The 20,929-nt window shown below is 37.2% G+C and overlaps 1 protein-coding gene across 5 annotated transcripts in view; it reads right to left on the bottom strand.

Moving 5' to 3' along the window:
- Positions 1-5,289: 5,289 nt before the first annotated feature.
- The window catches only part of SPATS2L (spermatogenesis associated serine rich 2 like), a 228,001-nt gene continuing 212,361 nt past the window's right edge, over positions 5,290-20,929 (bottom strand). For all 5 annotated transcript variants that reach the window (XM_072612818.1, XM_072612820.1, XM_072612816.1 and 2 more), the window contains 5 exons: positions 20,293-20,351; positions 12,982-13,091; positions 11,534-11,636; positions 7,682-7,899; positions 5,290-6,172 (listed from right to left, as the gene is read on the bottom strand). In XM_072612818.1, the coding sequence (XP_072468919.1) occupies positions 5,777-6,172; positions 7,682-7,899; positions 11,534-11,636; positions 12,982-13,091; positions 20,293-20,351 (886 nt within the window). In that variant the 3' untranslated portion in view covers positions 5,290-5,776. The remainder of the gene's footprint in view (positions 6,173-7,681; positions 7,900-11,533; positions 11,637-12,981; positions 13,092-20,292; positions 20,352-20,929) is intronic.

The raw sequence follows: 20,929 nt of genomic DNA, 5'->3' as shown, positions 1-20,929 counted from the left end.
TGGTATTTTAAAGATGCAAGTGAAAAATAGTCATGTAAAAAGGGAGAGAAAGGAGTCTTGGGCCTTTAAAAATATATTTTTCAAGACTGCACTTACATTTCTGGCTTCTCTAACACGTTAGACACTATTTCATGAACATCTGTGGCAAAGATGGCACACAGACATGCTCTCCATCCATACCACTCCTTAATTATGAGCCTGAGAGGACTTAAGATCTCATTTCTCCCCTTGCCTTTTAAAAAGGCAAGTCCTTTAAAAAAATCCAAAGCTAGAGATGACCCTCTTCTCAGCTTTCTGCTGGCACTAATTCTTTACATTTATCACAACCATGCCTTGACTTACAGTTATTTCTGTACGTCATAACTTACTAAGATTGTAAATGGGGGAAAGGATTGTCATCAAACTTCATTTTTTTGTATCTCTAGCCCATAGCACTGTTCATTGAACACAGAAGATTCTTAATATATATTTATTGGATTGGATGGATGGAGGTCTCTCTTCTCTGGAGTTAGTGTATGGGTTCATTTTAATTGAACTCTATAGCTTTTCACAAGCCTTCAAAGTCTTTCATAAAGGTTTTTGAAGAACCAGAATCTTAAAATGGGCTAATAAATTTCTTCTGTGTGTGATTTTTTTGGCAAGAATTTTCAACAATGTGTTATGTCAGAAGTCTAGGAAAAAGCCTTGCGTTATTGAGGCATGAAAACCATTAATGTATACTCTTGCTACCAAGAAGTGATTTTTGTGTTCTAATTTTCTGTAAAAATCTTGTGTAGTAGTATTCATTTTTCTTAGTATAGTGATCATCTACAATGAAATAAAAATTCTTCCTGAAATGTATACACTTGCTCTGTCAGACTAATTTATTTCAATTAACTTAATTATTCACAACAGGTTGGCCTACAGGCAGGGATGGGGAACCTGCGGCCTTGAGGCCACATGTGGCCCTCTAGACCCTCAAGTGAAGCCCATTGACTAAATCCAAACTTCACAGAATAAATCCCCTTAATAAAAGGATATGTTCTATAAAACTTGGACTCAGTCAAAAGGCCACATTCGAGGACCTAGAAGGCCACAGGTGTTCTCAAGGCCGTGGGTTCCTTACCCCTGCTAGAGGATCTTTAAGGCCATAGCCCCTTTCCAATGATCTCATGAATAGCCAGCTTCAAAGTGATGGCATTTTCTCATTTGAAACTTACTTGATATTATTAAAATTTACTTTCTTTGGAATACTATCTTTTCACATAAAGGGCTATTCTTATGCTTTTGTAAGGATTGGAGCCCATAATCCAAAGGGCTCACGAAAACTGATTTTCCAAACAAAATATGGTTAAAATATGCCGTGAAAGAACTAACTTATTTTTTATGAATAAATTGTAATAAAATTTATATGAAGGGTTTTCTCAGAAAAAAAAAAAATTGCCACTCTTCTCAAAGAGCCTTTATCTAGATGACTGCTTCAGTAGTGCAATCCAAGATCATAACAACTAAGAATCAGTGAGTTCCTGATACTAACGTAAAAAATGAGACATAGTGCGTCAATGAGATTGATGGCTCAGGGAAGAGGAGGATGGGAAAATGTCCTCATACTATACTATGAAGAATATTACAATGTAAGTAGATTCAACCCAAGAGTGAAGCAATAGGTGAGGTTTAATAATTTAGTTTCTTCATTCTACCTACAAAATTAAGAATTGCAACTAAAAGCCATCAAGGATTTTGGTAGTATATTCAAACAGTGCATCAATACGTGGCAGGCTAATTTATTCTTTACTCTTATAGTTTTTGTCAGAAATTTAAAAAAAAAAACAAATACATGTCTCTTACAAATTTAAACCTTTTAGATTGTAGTTAGACTGTAAGCTCCATCGGAGCAGAGACTGTGTCTCATTCATATCTGCATCTTTTGCCAGCTCATAGCCAGTGTATTACATATAGGAAGTGGTACTTAATGTTTGTGAAATTGTTTGGTTTACCTTTATTTACTTAACACAATTTTCCTAACTTTTATGTTTGCTATCGAAGTTCTTAGCTACATGCTCTCTTAGTACCAAAATTAAGCAATGGGATGTAAAACCTGCTACTCTTGAGCCACATATGACTTTTCAGAGCGCCATGTTGCTTTAGAAACAAGTGTAAAAGGAAAAAAAATTACTATCACAAGTCATATTAACACTCTAACATTCCAGCATCAGAGACATAAGACAGGTCTCTAATCATTTTATTTAGTAGAATTGCTATAATTAAAGTTTAAAAACTTTTATTATTGTTTTTACATTTTGTTGATGAATCTTAGCTGTTACCCTTGGTCTACTTGATAACCTATGATCTAAGTAAAAAACCATTGCCCAGATCTCCACTCTCAACTTCTCCTAGCTTCATCTAAATGAAGTTCAACCCTAAACTTTTGTATAGTCAGAAATCACACAGCTGATACCCTGGCCAAGATGTTTAATTACTTTTAGTCTCTGATTTAGTAATTTTGCCTTAGTCTCACTTGGATCAGCTTCCCTACGGACATCTTGTGGACAAATATGTTTACTCTGCTGGTGCTAGTATGGGTAACTGACATGTAAACTGAACTCTTCAAATATATCTTGTTGGATATGTTTGCATTTTCTTATCCAAACTGTTGTCCTTTAAGAGCAGTAAATTTTGCATTAATTTCTTGAGCTTTAGTGTATTAAAGTTTTTTAGGTCAGGCTTAAAAGGGTACAGTTTGAACATTAATGTAGCAGGAACATGAGTGAAATTCTTGATTCTCTCATTGTAACTGTACCTCAGTGATAACTTGGAATTCAAAAGATCCCTAAATTTCACAGATGGAGCTTTAGACAAAAAAATTGAATTGTAGGTGAATTATACTCTAATATTTTAAAGATTTCAGTTTAAGTTTTTCCTGCTCCTCTGCTTCAGACCTCATTTTGTTTTGTAGCTCCCATGCATTTGTTATGTAATATTGCATGTTTTAGCAATTAGTATTGGTTATTTGATTCTCTCAGACCACAAGTCCCATGAAAGCAAGGATCACATCTTACCTAAATTTTAAATCTAGACAGCTGAGTAGCTCAGTGTTTAGAATGCTACACTTGGAGTAAGCATGACTGACCTGATATTAATCCAGCCCCATATAATTACTAGCCATCTGCCTCTGGGCAAGTTATTCAACCTGTCTGCTTCAGTTTCACTTCTTTAAAATGAAGTTAATAAAGCACTTACATTCCGGACTTGTTATAAAGATGAAGTGAAATAACGTATAAAGCTCTATGCAAAACTTAAAATGCTATATAATAGTAATAATAGCTAGCATTTATAAAGTGTTTAAAAGTTTGCAAGGCATTCTACAAATATATCATTTGATCTTCACAGCCATCATTATAGTTACAATGATTATATATATGTACATATTATATAAATGTACTTATAATGATTATATTAATATCATATCACCATTTTACACGTGAGCAAACTGAGGCTGAAAAATGTTAAATGATTTGATTTGTCCAGGGTCACATGGCTAGTAAGTGTCAGAGCCGGGATTTGTACTTAGGTCTTCTCAACTTCAAGTCCAGCATTCTAGCTATGCTTATTATTATTTTCCAATGACTAATTCAGCTTACAGTATTTAATACTTGTTGTTTTCAATTATATCTTCACAGATATTTTAAAGGAATTTTTAACCCTTGGTGAAATAGAGAAAAATAAAAATTTAGACCATCCCTGTATTTGCTGCTGTGAGTTAAAATTTCTAATATCACACAGAAGACTCCTATGGTCATATTAATAATTTTTACTAGTTGACGCTATTTAAGAATGTATTTTAATAAAATAAATTTTACATTAAATTGTTGACATTAGGGTAAAAACAAATTAGCAAATGTTTACAACCGGCTTGCACAACCTGCAGACTGCAGGAAAACATGCTCTACATTTTTCACAGGCCACTTGACATCCTTTGGCATGCCCCAAGTGGTCCACAGGCTGCAGGTTGTGCAGTCCTGGTTTGCAAGCTAAGGGTTAAAAAAATTAGATCTTGGAATAAAAGTGTAATCAGTTATGCTACTTTTTAACCTCTCTACATATGCATATGCATGTATACCTACCATGTATATATGTTCGTAGGTATGCTTTATAGGTATATTTTGAGTCAGTTTTTGCTTCTAAAGAATAGTAGGAGACAGTGGGTTCATGGGATATTGGCAGACAACACTGGTATACAATGCAACCTGTTTACATGTGTATACCAATATATATATGCTCATATGTGTATATACATGGACTTTATTGTTGGAATATGAGCCAGTTTTTGCTCTCAAACTAAGGAATTGTAGGAAAAAGTAGGTATGTAGGGTTTTGGCAGAGAACACTGGTATACATTACAACCTGGTAAGCCCATTTTTTTGCCTAGAAATCCAGAATTTCTTGATTTACCTTCAAGGCTGAAAACTTTATCCTGCAAAATGCTGATGGTGAGTCCATTTTAAAACTAAAGTCTCATTCTACAGAAGTGTAGGCAGACATGCAAAATCCTTCTATCTTACATGGACTTAGCCCTTCAAAGATTATGACTTGAGATTCTGCAATTTAATATGGGAAAACACTGATTGTGGTGCTATTTTTCTTCTGTGTTTGAATAAACAATTCTTCTTTCTCTGAGTATGATTTGACATTGTGAATTCCATTTAAATGTATGGGTGCCCCAGGGACTTCTAAAAACTTTCTATAGAGAGAGCAAACCTCTGGTACTTGGCATAGTAAGTATACTGATGCCATATTCAGTGCAGGATGCTTCTGTGAAGAGATCTGGTGAACTCAGGATGCTGAAACACTTGTGGAACACCACAAGTTGAAAGCAAGAAGTTGTGCAAGGAGGTTGACCAGGATGTCCTCTGTATGCACCGAAGTCTGATTGAAGTGTGGTAGTTAGAGTTGGGTAATGATGAGGGGAAGGGCTAATTAAGAGAACCATGAGTTTGTTAAGACCAAAGAAATCAAGAGATCATTGAGCTTATGTCACTGGTCAGCTTCCCCTCTTCATACCGGATAGAATGGCCAAGACAATATGAAAAGAGCTGTGTTTCTATGTGTGAGATATCTTGGTATACATGAAAGAGGAGTTTATTTTGCAAAGAGTATAGTAAGTATATTTTCCCCAAGCAATCCCATATGTAACTTTGTGTGGTGTCTCAAATGATTAATATTTTTGCCAACGAAGCACAATGCATATTGCATTCAATAAAAATTAAGCTTGATCTAAGACTATCCATTCACACAAGACCCAAGCAAATGTCAAATGTAGCAATTTTAATAAAGCAATATGTGTATACAATTTTCAGAAAACACCAGATGTTAAATTCCACAAAAGCGCATATCTTAGCTCACTTTTGCCTGTCCTTCAGGATTTGTTTTGCAACATTAACTTCTCTAAAAACAACCAACAGACTGATACAACTGCTACGACATGGTAAAGTTGCTACTGGGCATCTGATCTTTAGTTTACATCTTGATTCTCCTAATGAATGAGTAAATACTGCTTGGCTAAAATGCTGCAACGTCTCGATGAAAAGAAGCTTCAACGCATCAAGCAAAGCCATGAAAGGCATGAAGCAAGCTATAGCTGATTATTAGAATGGGTACAAATTATCAAGAGAAGATGTCTGGATGACATAGGATTTGCATACTCTGATCAACAATCTTGGCAGCAATTAGATCAGCACCTTGGGTAGGGAACCAAAACTGGGTGAAAGCTGCTTTTCTCTTTCTCAGAAATGATGGTTTAGGCCACCAAAGTCACCGCTGGCACAGAGAGAACTGCAGCATCTGCTGATACTTCTATCCTTGTGGGACAGAGATTACACTGAGTAACCCTAGCAACGCTCCCACGGAAAGGCCTGGCCTCAGGGTTATCTACAGCATGCTGCTTTCGCCTGGGCTTCTCTGAGTGGGCCAGGTTTTCAGAGGCCTTGGGTGCCATGGGTGGCTCTTGGTTTTTGGTGATGCCCTTATTTTTCGGCCGGAAGCTATTGTGCTGTTGTCTTCTGTGATCGTGTCTCGGGTTGCCCTTTATGGGATAATCTGCTTCATTAATGTTGCCTTGTGACTTGGCAGCACCATTCAGCCTGTTGTTATGATACTGTGGATTAAATCTTCGTCTCTGGCTAGAGGGGCCATTCTACCGAGAAGGAAAACAGATAGCTGTTAGATAGCTTTGGCTTCATGTTAGGTTAAAGGCTCTGCAGGGAAAAACACCCAAACCATGAATATCATTAGTCATGACATCTCTAAGTCAACACATGGTTTTTTTCCTTCCTCTAGAAGAATATGACAGCTTACAGAATCTTGGATCTCAAAGAATAAAACCTTTAGTTGTTGAGCTACATTTAAAGCACAAATCAGACAGACTGAAATAAAGATGTGTATCCTTCAGAATGATTAAATGAAGTGCCCCAGGTCAATATACTGGTTTAGAACTTGTGAAGAAATTTAGGGAAAAAAAGGAACTGTTTTCAGTTGATAACAAGAATTCTGTAAGACCAGGTTCACAAAAGTTAATAAGTAAATTTAGCAGATGTAAGAGATACAGCATTATGCAATTCTAAGAAGCCTTCTTAAAGACAATATGAAACAAACTGCTTTTTCCCCCTTTTAACTGAACTTGATTAACATCAATATTAAATTATATTAATTATTCTGTGAAAGTGAAAGAGATGTTATCTCTTAAGGGCACACTAGAAAAGCAGGAGGAAAGTGAAGGAGACAACCTGAAGGAGACAACCCCTGGGATCCTGTGTTTAAGGCTTCTACGTTGTGTTGGACAGGAATGGGGAGGTAATTATTTGCTTATGTGGTAAAGAAGTCATCATAAGAACAGCTTATGTCATTTTGATATGTGATCCTCCTTGAAAATTCTACATCCAACTAAAGAAAAAATGGGTATGGCTCATAATCCATAAACTAAACATAAATGAGTACAGAACCATCAAATAAAATAAGGTGTATACGCTCCTAGTTCCAATCCCATCCTGCATTCATGAACCTCTTTCATCTATGAAAAGGTTATTAGAGGTCAAATTATGATGGTAACTGGGAACTTAATCAAAATATATTTGAATGAATTCTTTGCTAACAGTTTTTTCCTCAAATCCATACAGATACTCTCTCTTCACCACCCTTATTTGTCAAAACACATATGAAGTTAGGCCTCTGAATATAGGAAATCCTGGAAAATTCCCATGATGCATCCTGCTGCATGGAGCTTCAAGAAGACAGGAATAATGGGAATTGGTCATATCATTTGAGGACTGATAGAATTTAGTGTCTAGCAGTTGATGCTCCCTCTACCTCTAGAAAAGAATGAACTAGTCCACTGGATAGTAGATAAATGACTAGATGATACTAGAAGACTTACAGTCCCTTATGACCTTGACAAGGCAGCTAGGTGGGCAGTGGTTAGAGCATTAGGCATGGAATCAGGAAGACCTGAATTCAAATCTGGCCTCAGACACATACTGGCCATGGTAAGTAATTTAACCTTGTTTGCCTCAGTTTCCTCATCTATAAAATGAGTAGGAGAAGGAAACAGAAAATCACCCCAGGGTCTTTGCCAAGAAAACCCAAATGGGGTTATGAAGAGTTGGACATGACTACTTAACAAGAAGGACCTTGATGATATCTGCCTTACCTGTTTAGTAGCTGGTATGACTTGGGGAGAGGTTTCATTGGTGCTTGGAGGATTACTTGGCATTTTAGTGATAGCTGCTTTGTTGTCAGAGGTCTTATGACTTGATGGTTTTCGATTATAGGTGTTCTGTTTTCCAGATGCTGTGGTGTGCGCATTCACCACAGGCAGCAGTGAGCTACAGGGTGTTCTTGAGGAGTAATTGTTTTTTGGATGTGAAACTGAAAAACAACAACCACAAATACTATCAGTATTGGAGGGAATGTTTCCCTTGCTTATTTTGGAGATGAGGAGACTCTCAGTTGGTGGGAAAGAGACCTGTTAATATGTTAGGAATTAATTCTCAACCTTCCATTTCTAGATGCTGGTCAGACTGACCAGCATATCTAAAATGTCTTACATTTACTAATGCTGTCTTATCTGGCACTTCACTAAAGAAAAATTTCTTTTTTCATGCACCCTCCCCTCGCCCCCAATAAAGCTTCCATCCAGTAACCACAGGTAATTCCAAAGCTCATTGAAACAACAGAAGCTAAGCTGGTAGACTCTTCGGAGACAGTTAATATAATTCCTGTGGTTTTCCCAAAATGTAACTTTTCTAACAAATAATGGTGACTTTTCTTATAGGTCCTAGGAAAGAGAGGGAAAAAAGCAGTACTTTACAACTCAGCCTTCACTTGAGTTTTTTATTAATGCTGAGCATTTTTTTATTAGACCTCAAAGTGTAAGATTTTTCTTCCATTCTTAGAAGAGAACTCTTCCTCTTGATCTCAATGAAGAATGGTGCTGTTGAGGCCTTTCCTGTGGCGCTGGTAATCACCAGTTTGGATTGAATCCTAGCAACGGGGAACCAACCCCAAAAACCCATGGGCGTAGCAGTCATTATATTCCATGCTGGTTACTTTTCTATCCTTTCTTTTAAAACCTGCATTTCTTAGCAGTCCTTGCTATGCACAATGTAAGATCTTTACAATCCCACTGTTAGCATGCTATGGCCAACCTTTCTCTCACTGGGTCTGAGAAAAGGACACTCTCAGCCACAGAGGGTTGATTCTGGTCTTGACTACTTGGCAAGGACATGTTTCTGCCCACTAGATGGTGCTGGAGTGACGATGATGCCTCAGGCAGAGCTGGGAATCATCACTGAAAATTTAACTTCATTCTGTCCAGAAAGCCTGGGTGGAAACTGACAAACAGTCAGCTTTCAATTAGGAATTATACTCCTTGCTAATTTTTTTTACGGAAAAAAGCCAGAATGGGGATGGAGCCGGGGGAAGGGAGTAGATTCCTTCTGGAAGATGTTTGGAGCATATAAAGAAAAGAAGACCTTTTGAAGGTGCAGTCAGTTCTCAGTTGTCCAGGTGCAGATTTACTAGTGTGAAGATCTTCCAGGCCATCTCCTTTCCCTACTCCCTCCTTCTGCTATCTGTGATCCCCTGTATGTTATTTATTCCCACTTCCACTGGAGAGTGGGTTGAAACTGGAAAACTCAGTGTATAAAGTTTGACTGTTAGGTCAGGAATGAAGGACAATCCAAGCTAATTATCTGAAATGAAGTCTTTGAACTATCTGTGGACTTCATTGAAGCCATGTAGCTGTAGATTGTATCTGATCTCAGAAAAGAGTAGACTAAGTTCATGAACATATTGCACAGACAGCAGCTGGAACACTTTACAACACAACTAATTATTTTCAGATTTATTAGAAAGTCTTACTAATGTAGGCATCTCAGCTGTTTTAAATCAGAAGAGTAGATTAGCTTTCTATTCTTTAAAAAAAAGGACATCACAAGATGAAAGCTTTAGTTGATCTATTTTCCATATAATTAGTCATCTCCTCCGTGGCATATTGGCATCTGAGGATCCTGAGTTAAAATTCTGACATTTCTGATGAATTGCTGTAGAATCTTAAGCAGAACAACCTCTATAGGTCTCACTTGTATAATAATTTAATGACTCTATTAACTCATCATCAGAGTATTTGTTCCACCAGGGCAGAACACAACCCATTCATGCTGTATCATTCCAAATGATTCTTGTCCTCTAGGGCAGGGTACCTCAAGGGTGTTATGTACCCTTTTGGCAATCCAGTAAAGCCTCTAGACTCCTGATCAGAATAATGATTTAAATGTATAAAGTAAAATACAAAGAATTATGAAGGAAGTATATATTTAAATAAGTTAATAAAAATATATATTTTTTAAAAAGCAGGCTCATGGACTCCAGGTCAAGATCCTTTGCTATAGGTAGTTCTTATTTAAAAATACATGTGTGTGTATGTATTTTTTGAGCATCAGTGCAGTACTCCAGGCACCCCTATTTTCCCTCACTCCTGCTACATTACTGGATCACATTTTCTTGAATATATATTTTTGGAAGAAATCTTTCATGTCACTTTTAGCACAAAAATCATTGTTGTTAACATGTACCACATATAAACTGACCATGTGTTTTTCTCTTATTATCTGTTGGATCAGTTGCAGTTTAGTTCATTGGAGATTGTGGTAATCCATTTGTGGTAGCCATTCAGTAGTGTGTGTGTGTGTGTTTGTGTGTGTTTGTGTGTGTTTGTGTGTGTGCGTGCGCGCGCGCACGTGCAGACTGGAATCCTCAATGTGATATTCAATTTCCAAAATGCAATCAAACAATCTCTCTTTATCTTTTCATTCTGGGTCCACCTCATTATCCATCTTCAGTTTCTGTTCAAGATATTTGCAGATGGATCAACTCATTGGGCTGCCTATCTAACTGTTTCTCATGATCTGGGCAAAAGGCATTTTTCATTCACTTCATTTCTCCTATGTGGTTTATCAGGATGATTACTTCTGAGTATCTGTGGTGTATTCTGTGGCTTGATGCAGTCAGCACAATGTGATTTAGAAAGAGGAGCATCTGAAGGACCTTTTCTACTTGATGTCTGTGCAGGATGTCCTCTTTGACAACTGCACACATCTCTGACCTTCATGCTTCACTTGACATTCAGAAATAGTAAACTGTTGAACAGTTATGTGTGTTGTAACATCTATCAAGAAGTCTTGTAGGTATGTAATATATGCATGGGAGACACCTTGTGAAAGAAAAGGTGAATTATGTACTCCAGGGAATACATACAAAATTTACAAACAATAAATTCATTGGGATTTTGTATTTTTTACATGGATCAGTCAATCAAGTAACTGGAGATGTAGTATGCAGTGGGAAATCAAAACCTTCTCTTTTTCCTTCTTGTATCTTCATCACTATGTATGTAGATCATCCTTATAAAGATATTACATAGGTGAGAAAATAGGTACAACATTTAGTATTGTTGATGTCTTTTCAGTCACCTTTTTTGGGGGCAATAGTCCATGATTTTTCCCATTCTTCTGGAATCTTCTCCTCTTTGAGATATCTTAAAAACTGATTCCTGAGTGCTTTCAAAATGATGCCAACTTCAGGCTTGATTTCTTCTGAATTTCATGATCAGGTCCAGAAGTTGTTCCTCCTAACTTCATTTTCTTCCATGCAATTTTTACTTTATCGTGTAACACCCTGTATATTAGGAATGTCTGAATCCAAATGTGACTGTGGTTTCACTTCCATTAAGAAACTGTTATAGAAATGATGTTAAATCTGTTCCACTTTGCATTTAGGGGATGATCTGGATTAAATGGGTACCTAGCATCTAAGTTCCTTTATAAATATACAGTCATACATATATTCCCCACCACCAACTACAATTTAATCTTCTTTGTTAAAAGGATGATTAAAATACTGACCTACGTTTTAGGATTGGTGGGAAGAGGACTGTGGGTATTATAGATAACTGAAAGTCATACAGTATGTTCACAGAACTCATTTAGTATGCAAGACTCACTTTCTCCACAGAGCGTGATTTGGGTCTTGAGCTGTTCGATGTCACAAGAGAACCTAGCAGATCTTCCCAACTCTTCATCATATTTGCGTTCACTGACAAAGTGCTTAAGAGAAGGACAATTAAACAGAGACATTAAAGTAAAAAAAATGTTGGTGGAAATATTCTTCAGTGTAATAGTAAAGTCATCAATGATGAATCACACTCTAACTCATTTGTAATAAAGTACCATGGAGACACAAGGTTTGATTCCCCTCTCCCCATTCCAGCCCCTACCTTGTTCCTGGCACTCCCAGTTCTCTTCCTGACTCCAGACCCCTGCCTGGAATTTTAGGATTCTCAACCCTCATCTAGGATCAGCTAGCTGATCCTTACTAATCCTACCCATTCCAGGAGGACTCTGAAAATTCTAAAAGCTCTCTGCAGTCAATGGATGAACTGATAGAAGACTTTCAAGAATTTTTACAGGCTCAATGGTATGTTTTTGGAGATGTTCTCTGCCTAATGCCTCTCAAATGACCTCATCTGAGTAGGTCCTGACTCCCCAATTCATAAGGCCCTATCTACCCAAAAAATTCCTCCCAGAGTTTCCTCTCAAACTAGGCTTATGGTAAACTGAGCAGAGATGAGCTCTTCTGAAAATGGAAACTCATCTGCCTTCCTTAGGATGACTCCAATTCTCTGCTCCTTCAATCACTCTAGAATACTATGCTGGAGATTTTTTTTTTGGGTGGAGAGAGGGGACAACACATGCAGAGGTGAGACTGAGAGGAGTATCATAGATTTAGAACTAGAAGGGACCTCAGTTCATTTGATCCAATCCTCTCATTTTAAAGATGATAAAATTAAGACCTACTCAAATTAGATGATTTGGTCACCAATGCAGAGATGGGACTTGAACTTAGGTCTGAGATTTGAATTCAGTTCCTTTGACTCCAGGATGTTGTCTAGATTGCCTCCTTATTACAAGAAAGTATTCTGGACATGAGGAATGTATTCATAGAAGCTTGTAGGAAGAAAGCTTCCACATTCAACCTTGTTCAATTTCAACTGCTTCAATTTAAAATTCTCAACGTCATACAAATTCTCTCTCTGTTTCTGTCACTATCTCTCTTGCCACAATAACACACACACACACACACAGATACACATAGACACATACACACAGACACAGACACACACACACCCCTCCACTATGGGTCTGTTCTCAGTGAATATTTAGAAAAGTTCAGTCCCTCTCCTCTACTGAAAATAAATCCTACCATGCCTTCTTATACTTAAAGACTGTTATTCAGTGGCCTTTTACCCTTCTCTAGTCTCCATTTTAACCTTCTTGAAAGAGAACCTAGCATATTATGTCAACTCTTTAGAGAAAAAACCACCACATACAAAACAAAAACGATGATCTTATCTCAGGCTCAGCACTCAGGCTCTGACATTTCAAGACTTACCTTAATTTCCGCCCGGAGTTCAGCCAGCTGTGCCTCAGCCATCTGACTGGATAGATCTGTAAGTCTCTTTAATTCTTCGGCTTTTTTCTGACGAGCAGTCAGAATTTCCACTACCAAGGAAGAAAGAATAACATATTAAGGGCAGAAATTTCAACATGTTAATGGATATATTTTAGAATCAATCTTCCTTTTTCATATTGACTTTTAAATACACAGCCATGCTCTGTTTTCTGGTTTGGTCACTGAAACTGGTTCCCAGTGCAAGCTGTTACTGACTGCTACCTAATTCCCTTCCCATGTTTTAATCCCACCTCCTCCTCCTAATTAGCAGTCATCCTCCCCACCTTTTTACCTCTTCTCTGCATCATTTTCTGTCAAAAGTTCAAAAAGGCACCTGATCTAATTTCATCCAAAGATCTCAAATTTCAAAAGGGGAAATGCTAAAAGAAACAAATATCTTAAAATACAGACTGTGAAAAATTACAAGCTGTCTAAAAGCAATTTGAAATTCGATGCAAATCTGGATCACTGTGTGTGGCATGGGAATCCACTGTGAAAGAACAATGTTTTGTTCTGTATCTTGAAAACTGTCTAGAACATTTCTGGCATTTGTGATAGACATCAAACAAATTAAACATTAAATAATAAAATAAAATTTATTGACAGATACAGTCTATATTTCATCCATCCAGATTCACTTAGGGCAACTAATTGCCATTCAAGCTATTCACCCCGATCTGACTTGACACTGTATACTTTTAGGGAGCTAAAAGGTTCCCAGATGCCTCTGGGAAATGCTTCTGATGATATGCTTCCACTCTGCAAAAGAAGTCAAGTTCCAAATCTAAGCATTTCATGTCTATATTGTAAAGGTCCCCAAAGGCACATTTGCAAGAGTAAGTCAATGCCAACTTGAACTGGAATGATCCAAGAAGAGTATTCTTCAGCATCTGCACATGTGGAGAAGACGCTAGGGAGTTCTCAGCCTCTACATTTTCATACATCTGTCAGCTAAATTCCAGATCCAAATAGACCTAGTAGCCCACAGGCATTTCATGTGAATTTGTGACAGTTCCTAAAATACATTAGAGCTCGTAAAACAATGAATAAAAACACACAGTAAGACTCCATTTACAATGTTATCTTTTAACAAACTCTTACATCTCATTTAAATTCTATAATCACTGCCTCCATTTCAAATAGACAAACACTGTCTGCTATAAGAAAAAAAAACATATCTAATTGAGAATGTGTATATGGCCATTCATTTAAATTCTTGCTCTATTAGGTTTGAGTCATAGCACACCTCCAGAACTACAGTGCCAAACATGATTTCTGATTGTGAGAATGCTTAACATACAAAATATCAAAAACGGGCATTTAAATGCCTGAATGAAACAAAGTAAAGAATGAATCAGGAGTTAAAATACCCCACAAACCATATACCATGTCATTAGACTGTGATAGACATATCTTTTCATAAAACTTAACAGTGACAGTGCTGTTGTGATATTAATAAAGTAATCAAACCATAAATCATGTAGCCCAATGGAATGTCAGGCTGCCATAATTTCTTTTTGATTACTTACTCCCTCCCTCTGATTTACCAAGGCACATTTCCCAGGAAAGATTGATTTTTGCTAAACAGCCTCTCAGAATACGTAGGAGCCTGCTAAAATATTCAAATTTTTTGTGTGTATTTCTCTTTGTTTATGGGGATGATGGTGGTAGTGGTGGTGGTGCAGACTTATATGAAAGGTGGGATAGGATGATATTTTGCATGATTTATTATCAGGGTGGAGTTAGGGGAAAGTAGCAGTTTCTTTTCCCAAAGGGATCACTTGAAAGTGCCTGAGAGCAGTGATTGCAGAATGCAATTTGGAATTAGGACAAAAAAAAGTTTCTAAAATGTCCAAATTCCTTTCACTCAGAGGTGAAAGCAATGGCTAGGCATATACCTCAAAGAGAACCTAAATGGAAAGAAAGGGGTGTGTGTGCATGTGTTCATAGTAGCACTTTTATAGCATTAAAGAACTAGAAACAAAATAGATGATCACAAACTGGTACATAAATGTCATGGAATATTACTGAATCATAAGAGAGGATGGATTTGAAGTACAGTATTCAGAGAAGCATAGGAAAAATCTGATCTGATGCAGATAACACAAAATAATTATACACATTGACTGCAACAATATAAATGGAAAGAACAGTAAGAACTCAAAAGACTTGGGTTTAAATCCTGCCTCTGACGTTTACTAAGTCTGTTACCTTTTGACAAGTCATTTCATTTCCTTGGGCCAGTTTCCTGAGGTTTAGATGTCCTCTAATTTCTCTTCAGCCCTAAATCACAATTCTATGAAAAACCGAATGCTGTGTAATTATAAAGTCCAGGCTTGGCTGAGGAAAAATGAGAAAACGAAGCTCCCTTTCTCCTTTGTAAGAGGTGAGAGACAATCAATTGCATATACTGTCAGAATTGGTCTATGGTGTTGGTTAGTTTTGCTTAACTGCTTTTTCCTCCTCCCATCTTTCTCTTCCTTGTTACAAGAGATAACTCACCATGTAGTAGCTGAAAGGGATATGTACATAAATGAAAAGAATAAAAAAAAAACTTAATTAAAATTTAAAAAATTGTAAAATTTGAAAAAGAAAGTAAGTGTCTGGGACCCAAAGTGTTCTTACCAATCCAACTTTAAAAATGTAGGACTAGAAGTTCAGAAATACAGAAGGCATATGGCATATTCTCAAATAAAAGTCTGAAAGAATTTATGTGAAACAGGAAAGTATAATAAGATCAACTGATGGGCTCTTTTTTCAGGACCATAAAATAGGAAAGAGATGGTGGTGAATGTTCAAGATGAAACTAGGTAAAGAGATAGAATAATAAATCATAAAATGTTAGAGCTGGAAAGTGTATCTAAGCCACCCTCCTCACTTTTCAGATGAGGCCTAGAGAAGTCAAACAGCTCATTCAGAGTTACAAAGTTTGACTGCAAGTCAAGCATTCTCAAATCCAAGAACTGTCAGTTCCCAAGGTACACTACTAACGCTCTCTGACTTTTCTTTATATTCAATTTTGGAGCAACTGACAATTAGATATCATTGTTCTTTTCTTGAGGCAGTAAGACTAAAGCACTCGCACCAATGGCAGTCAAATACCAAAGATTTCATCCAAAAGGATGTGAATGGGCCCCCAAATAAGATTGCAGGTGCAGAATTACCAGCCAATTCCTCCTGTGCTCAAGTTAATGTAAATGTGCATGTAAATGAAGACATGTGCATCAGCAATCTTTGGAAGCATTTTACATATATTCTACATTAACATTTCAAAGCCATTCATTATGAAAAAGCCTTAAAACTTCAGATCTAAAGCAGTACTTCTTTTGGGGCCAATATTATCACCTCAAAGACATCAATCAAAGATTCAGGACTGAACCTGAGGTTCATTTGATCCCATCAGTATAAATAGAATTATAAAGAAGTTTTGAAATATCATTTTTTCTCTCTAGAAATATGAACGGGAGGAATGGTTGAATGAGAAACTTTATACGCCACTGTATTCAGGACCCGACACGTTACTATTATATTATTATCTATATTTTTAAAAAGTATCTAGACTGCTGAAATGTATTTTCTCTTGCATTTATAAAATCCTTTAGAATTTTAGGAACACACTAGAATACTGGAATCACAGAATTCACGAGGCAGAAGAAATTCCCTTAGAAATCATTGAGTTCAATTTCCTCATGTTACAGATGAGGAAACTGAGGCCCAGAAAAGTTAATTTATTTGTCCAAGGTCATACAACTAGTCACCTTCAGAACTGGGGTGTGAATCTAGTTCTTCCTATTCTCAACACTGTATTTCTTGTATTGTACCATCTTCATTTCCACCTCTTAAAATGCTTAGTTGACTTCAAAGTTAAGCTCAAATTCCACTTTCTACATGAAGCCTTTTCTTATCTTCTCAACTGTCTGTGTCTTCCCCCACCCCTGTGCCTGAAATTTACTTTGTATATATTTATGTGACTGTCTTGTTTTCTCTGATAATATACACTCCCTGAGGGCAGGAGCTATTTTCCTTTTCCCCCTCTGTATCACTAGTGTCTAGTACTGTTATATAATAGACAGTTAATGCTTGTTGTTTATAACATGAACCTTACTGATTCAAAATTCATTATAAGGACTAATTCATTTTAGATCTCTCTTAGGGAGGTTAATTACCAGAAATACTAGAAAAATTTGTTATGATATTTCTTAAATTGAGATCTATCAGATGGTACAGTGAATAGAGTACTAGGTCTGGACTCTGTGAGTTCAAATCTGGCCTCAGACACTCACTAGCTGTGTGACCCTGGGCAAGTCACTTAACCCTATTTGCCTCAGTTTCCCTATCTGTAAAATGAGCCCTAGAAGGAAATGGCCAACCACTCCAGTATCTTTGCCAAGAAAACACCAAATAGGGTCATGAAGAGTTGTACATGAACAAAACAACTCAACCACAATAGATATGAACCATAATATAGACCTTAAGCAATTTTTATTTTTCTGGAGCACTGGGATGGAGGCCTTAAGAAGCTAAAATATGTGTAAAAGGGGAGTCTAATTTCTCACTAAGAGGTAGGCCATCTCCTCCCCCCCTTGACTGAACATGAAATGCCTGGATACATACATACCTGGGAGTAGTGTAGTACCCTAAGCCCTGTCGACTTCACTGAGTGGTTTCTCAGTGCTAGAAGCATATCCGAAAGGAATTCAAAGTATTCAGATGAATACTCTTAAATGTGTTTTTCTCCATTACATGGAGTTGACTAGAACAAAAGCAAAGAAATGAGAAAAGGAAGAGAAGAAAGAAATAAAGAGAGGAAAAGTGACAGTGAGAAAAAGAGGGAGAGAGAGAGGAGGAAGAAGAAAAAGGAGGAAGAGAAGAAAAAGCAGAAGAGCAGGAGGAGTTTTTTTTCTTCTGCAACTGGTCAAAATCAAGGAATATAAAAAGGATGGAAGGAGAATACCCAAAGGGCCTTCATATTTGGATTATAAGTGTCTGGGGACTTACAGAGGAGATCTTTGGTACTAATGGTTCTTCATTCAAGGGTTTCTCTTCTATTCTCCTCTTCCTTTCACTAAAACTTTTTTCTACATCAACTACTCAACCAACAAATACTGATTAAGTACCCACCACTCACCAGACATTGGTGATACAAATATAATAAATGAAGCAATACCTAAGGCACCAGGCAGACTTTCCCAGGTCTTCAGGATGGAGTAATGTAAGCCAAGAGAGGTGAGAGGACTCCTCAGATTATAACCAGTCATTTCATGTCATGAGAATCTCTGACAGAGGGAGTAAAGTAAGTTTCTCATCCATCATACTGTCCTTAGGCATTGGTTTTGAGGTTTTAATTTATTTCTTTAGTTTGTAATTCCTTGTTAAAATCTTGCTCTAATGTCTAATTATGCCTTGGAGGTCAGTGTAATCAAAAATACGTCAGTGCAATACAAGCTCTGACAGGTCCTGAGATAGAAAGACCCTGAAATACGAATCCAATGCCAGACTGGTTATCTCTTGTCCAAGGACCAGGCTAGCTAAGTGCTCAAGAGATCTTCACCAAAAGGCTGGCTCTAGTACTTCTCATTATTGTTGTGCCTGTTGTTGTTATTTTGCCTTGTCAACTCATGAAGGCTGTACAATAAAATACCAAAGGTTTATTTGCTATGTTACTGGAAGCAGATCATAGCACTAAAATAATCGTGGAAGTTCTGCAGTTTGCAATCATGTTGGTGTGTTCAATCATGTTGGTCCCAAAATTCCATGGAAAGTAAATTAATTTCACTTACTAAGTGCTTCAGTATGGTGCAGTACATCTTTATTGGATGCGTTTTGGAGTCAGGAACTTGGTTAAAGTCCTGTTAATGACACACACTACTTGTATGACTAAGGACATGTCGCTTAAAGCTCTCTCTGCCCCAGGCAACTTTCTACAGCAACAAGTTGCTTATCTGCTTTGACAGAGAGTTTCCATGGGATAAAATCATCAGTTTCAACTTCAGAAAAGAACCCAAAAGAATACTCAACATGAAGAATCAGTATGGTACAGTGGATAGAGTGTTTTAGCTTGGAGCCAGTAAAACGTGGGTTCAGATCTTACATCTGGCACTTACTTACTGTGTGACTCTGAGCAAATCTCTTCTCAATGTGTTCCAGACAACTCCCTAACGGTGGCAGTATGGCATAATGACCTCACATCTCACCTCTGATAATTACGGCCTTTGTGATCTTTGGCAAATGGCTTAATTTCTTTGGGCCTCAGTTTCCTTATCGTAAAATGAGGGAGTTGGACCAGATGGACTCTAAAGCTACTTCTACCTCTAATTCTACGATCCTATGATCAAGGATATTATAGAGGTACCATGATGGAATTTTTCACACCAGTATTTCTTCACTCTCCAGACCTTTCACTTATTTGCATACATGTTCAACACTATGCTAGTACTATGCAGGAAGATACAATCTCTTTCCTCAAGTAGCAGAGAAACAAGACGTATGAAACAACTGGAGAACAATATGAAGACAATATCCAGGTGATTTCAAGATATTGTCTGTTCACACTGTGTACAGGAATTCAGAATAAGGGAAAGATCAATTTGATGTTCTGTTCTGCACGTGGAGGATGGATTCAGTTGATATAACTGCTTCAATTATGTGGGAATGGACTGTGTTCATAGTCCCAAACCATTCTAGGAGAGAAATACTCTTCAGAAATGCTTCAAACGTCAATACTTTTTGGTTTCTGATATGATTGCATGGGGAAGAGAAGAAGGTCAGAATAGAACCTGAGGGCTTTTTTTTTCCTGTGAGAAAATGATGTGATATTGCCCTGGCATTGTGATGAGAAAGCATTGCCAGAGACTATATACAGTAAAATCTACTGTTACCACTTTCTCTGAAAGGTTATGAAACTGAGGAGGAAAACAAGCCAAGGCTGAGAAAGGCAAAAACTGTGCTCATCTACTTTCGCTGAAGAAATAGGATGTTTCATGAAAATGCAACCATATTCTAACTACAAAGGCTATGAAACCATGTTAACATGCCACCTACACTGGCCCACAGGCTGTGGAATGTCATCAGAGCTGCTGAATGTTCAAGTCTGAAAAACCTTTACAATTCTATGGGCACTTTCTCAGGGGAGTCCGACCTGCCATGCAGTGCTCTTTCTGGAGGAAGAAGAAGCACTGTCATTGGATCAGGGAATTCCCCACCTACGTCCCTAACCCAACGGTCCATACTCAGAACTCATCTACCACTTACTTGCTTCTTCCTTAACTTTATCCATTTCTGCCATTAATGAGACTTCTTTGTCAATGATGCTGAAAGAAAAGGACACATTATTAACCAAAGGTTGACTGTAATTCACCAAACATTTTTAATCACCTACTATTGCCAAGCATTGTACTTGATCTTGGGGTCAAAAGGTAACATTCCACATCCTCAAGAAACTTATGTTACTCTGGGGGAAAAAAACATTTTTGATAAACAGTGAATGAAAGAGAAATTACTTTTAAAAGAAAATTAAATAAGGATTAAGAAAAACATTACTACAAATGCTTGTATTAGATTATCAAACTATTATTTTACTTACCCAAATGAAAGAAGGTAAACTCTAAATGATGTTTTATTTTATCATTACCAACATAATTTAATTCAACAAACATTTATTGATTACATACTATACCTAAGGCATTGTGTGTCAGAGATTGAGGATGCAAAGCACTGGAATAACGGCTCCCAGGGAAAAATTGGTTTTTACTAAAAATACAACTGATGTCTTGATATCTGGCCTCCATATTATCTAAGTCACTTAGTGAGTTCTCAATTGTCCTCAAGTTGCAGCTTCCTCTGGTCTGATTTGGTGATAATTCATTTCCCTGAGATAAGGACTATGTGG

The sequence above is a fragment of the Notamacropus eugenii genome, chromosome 5 (assembly GCF_028372415.1).
Source record: "Notamacropus eugenii isolate mMacEug1 chromosome 5, mMacEug1.pri_v2, whole genome shotgun sequence".
In the NCBI taxonomy this organism is placed as follows: domain Eukaryota; kingdom Metazoa; phylum Chordata; class Mammalia; order Diprotodontia; family Macropodidae; genus Notamacropus; species Notamacropus eugenii.
Note: the sequence above shows the minus strand (reverse complement) of the source record. Positions and strands in the feature narration are given on the sequence as shown.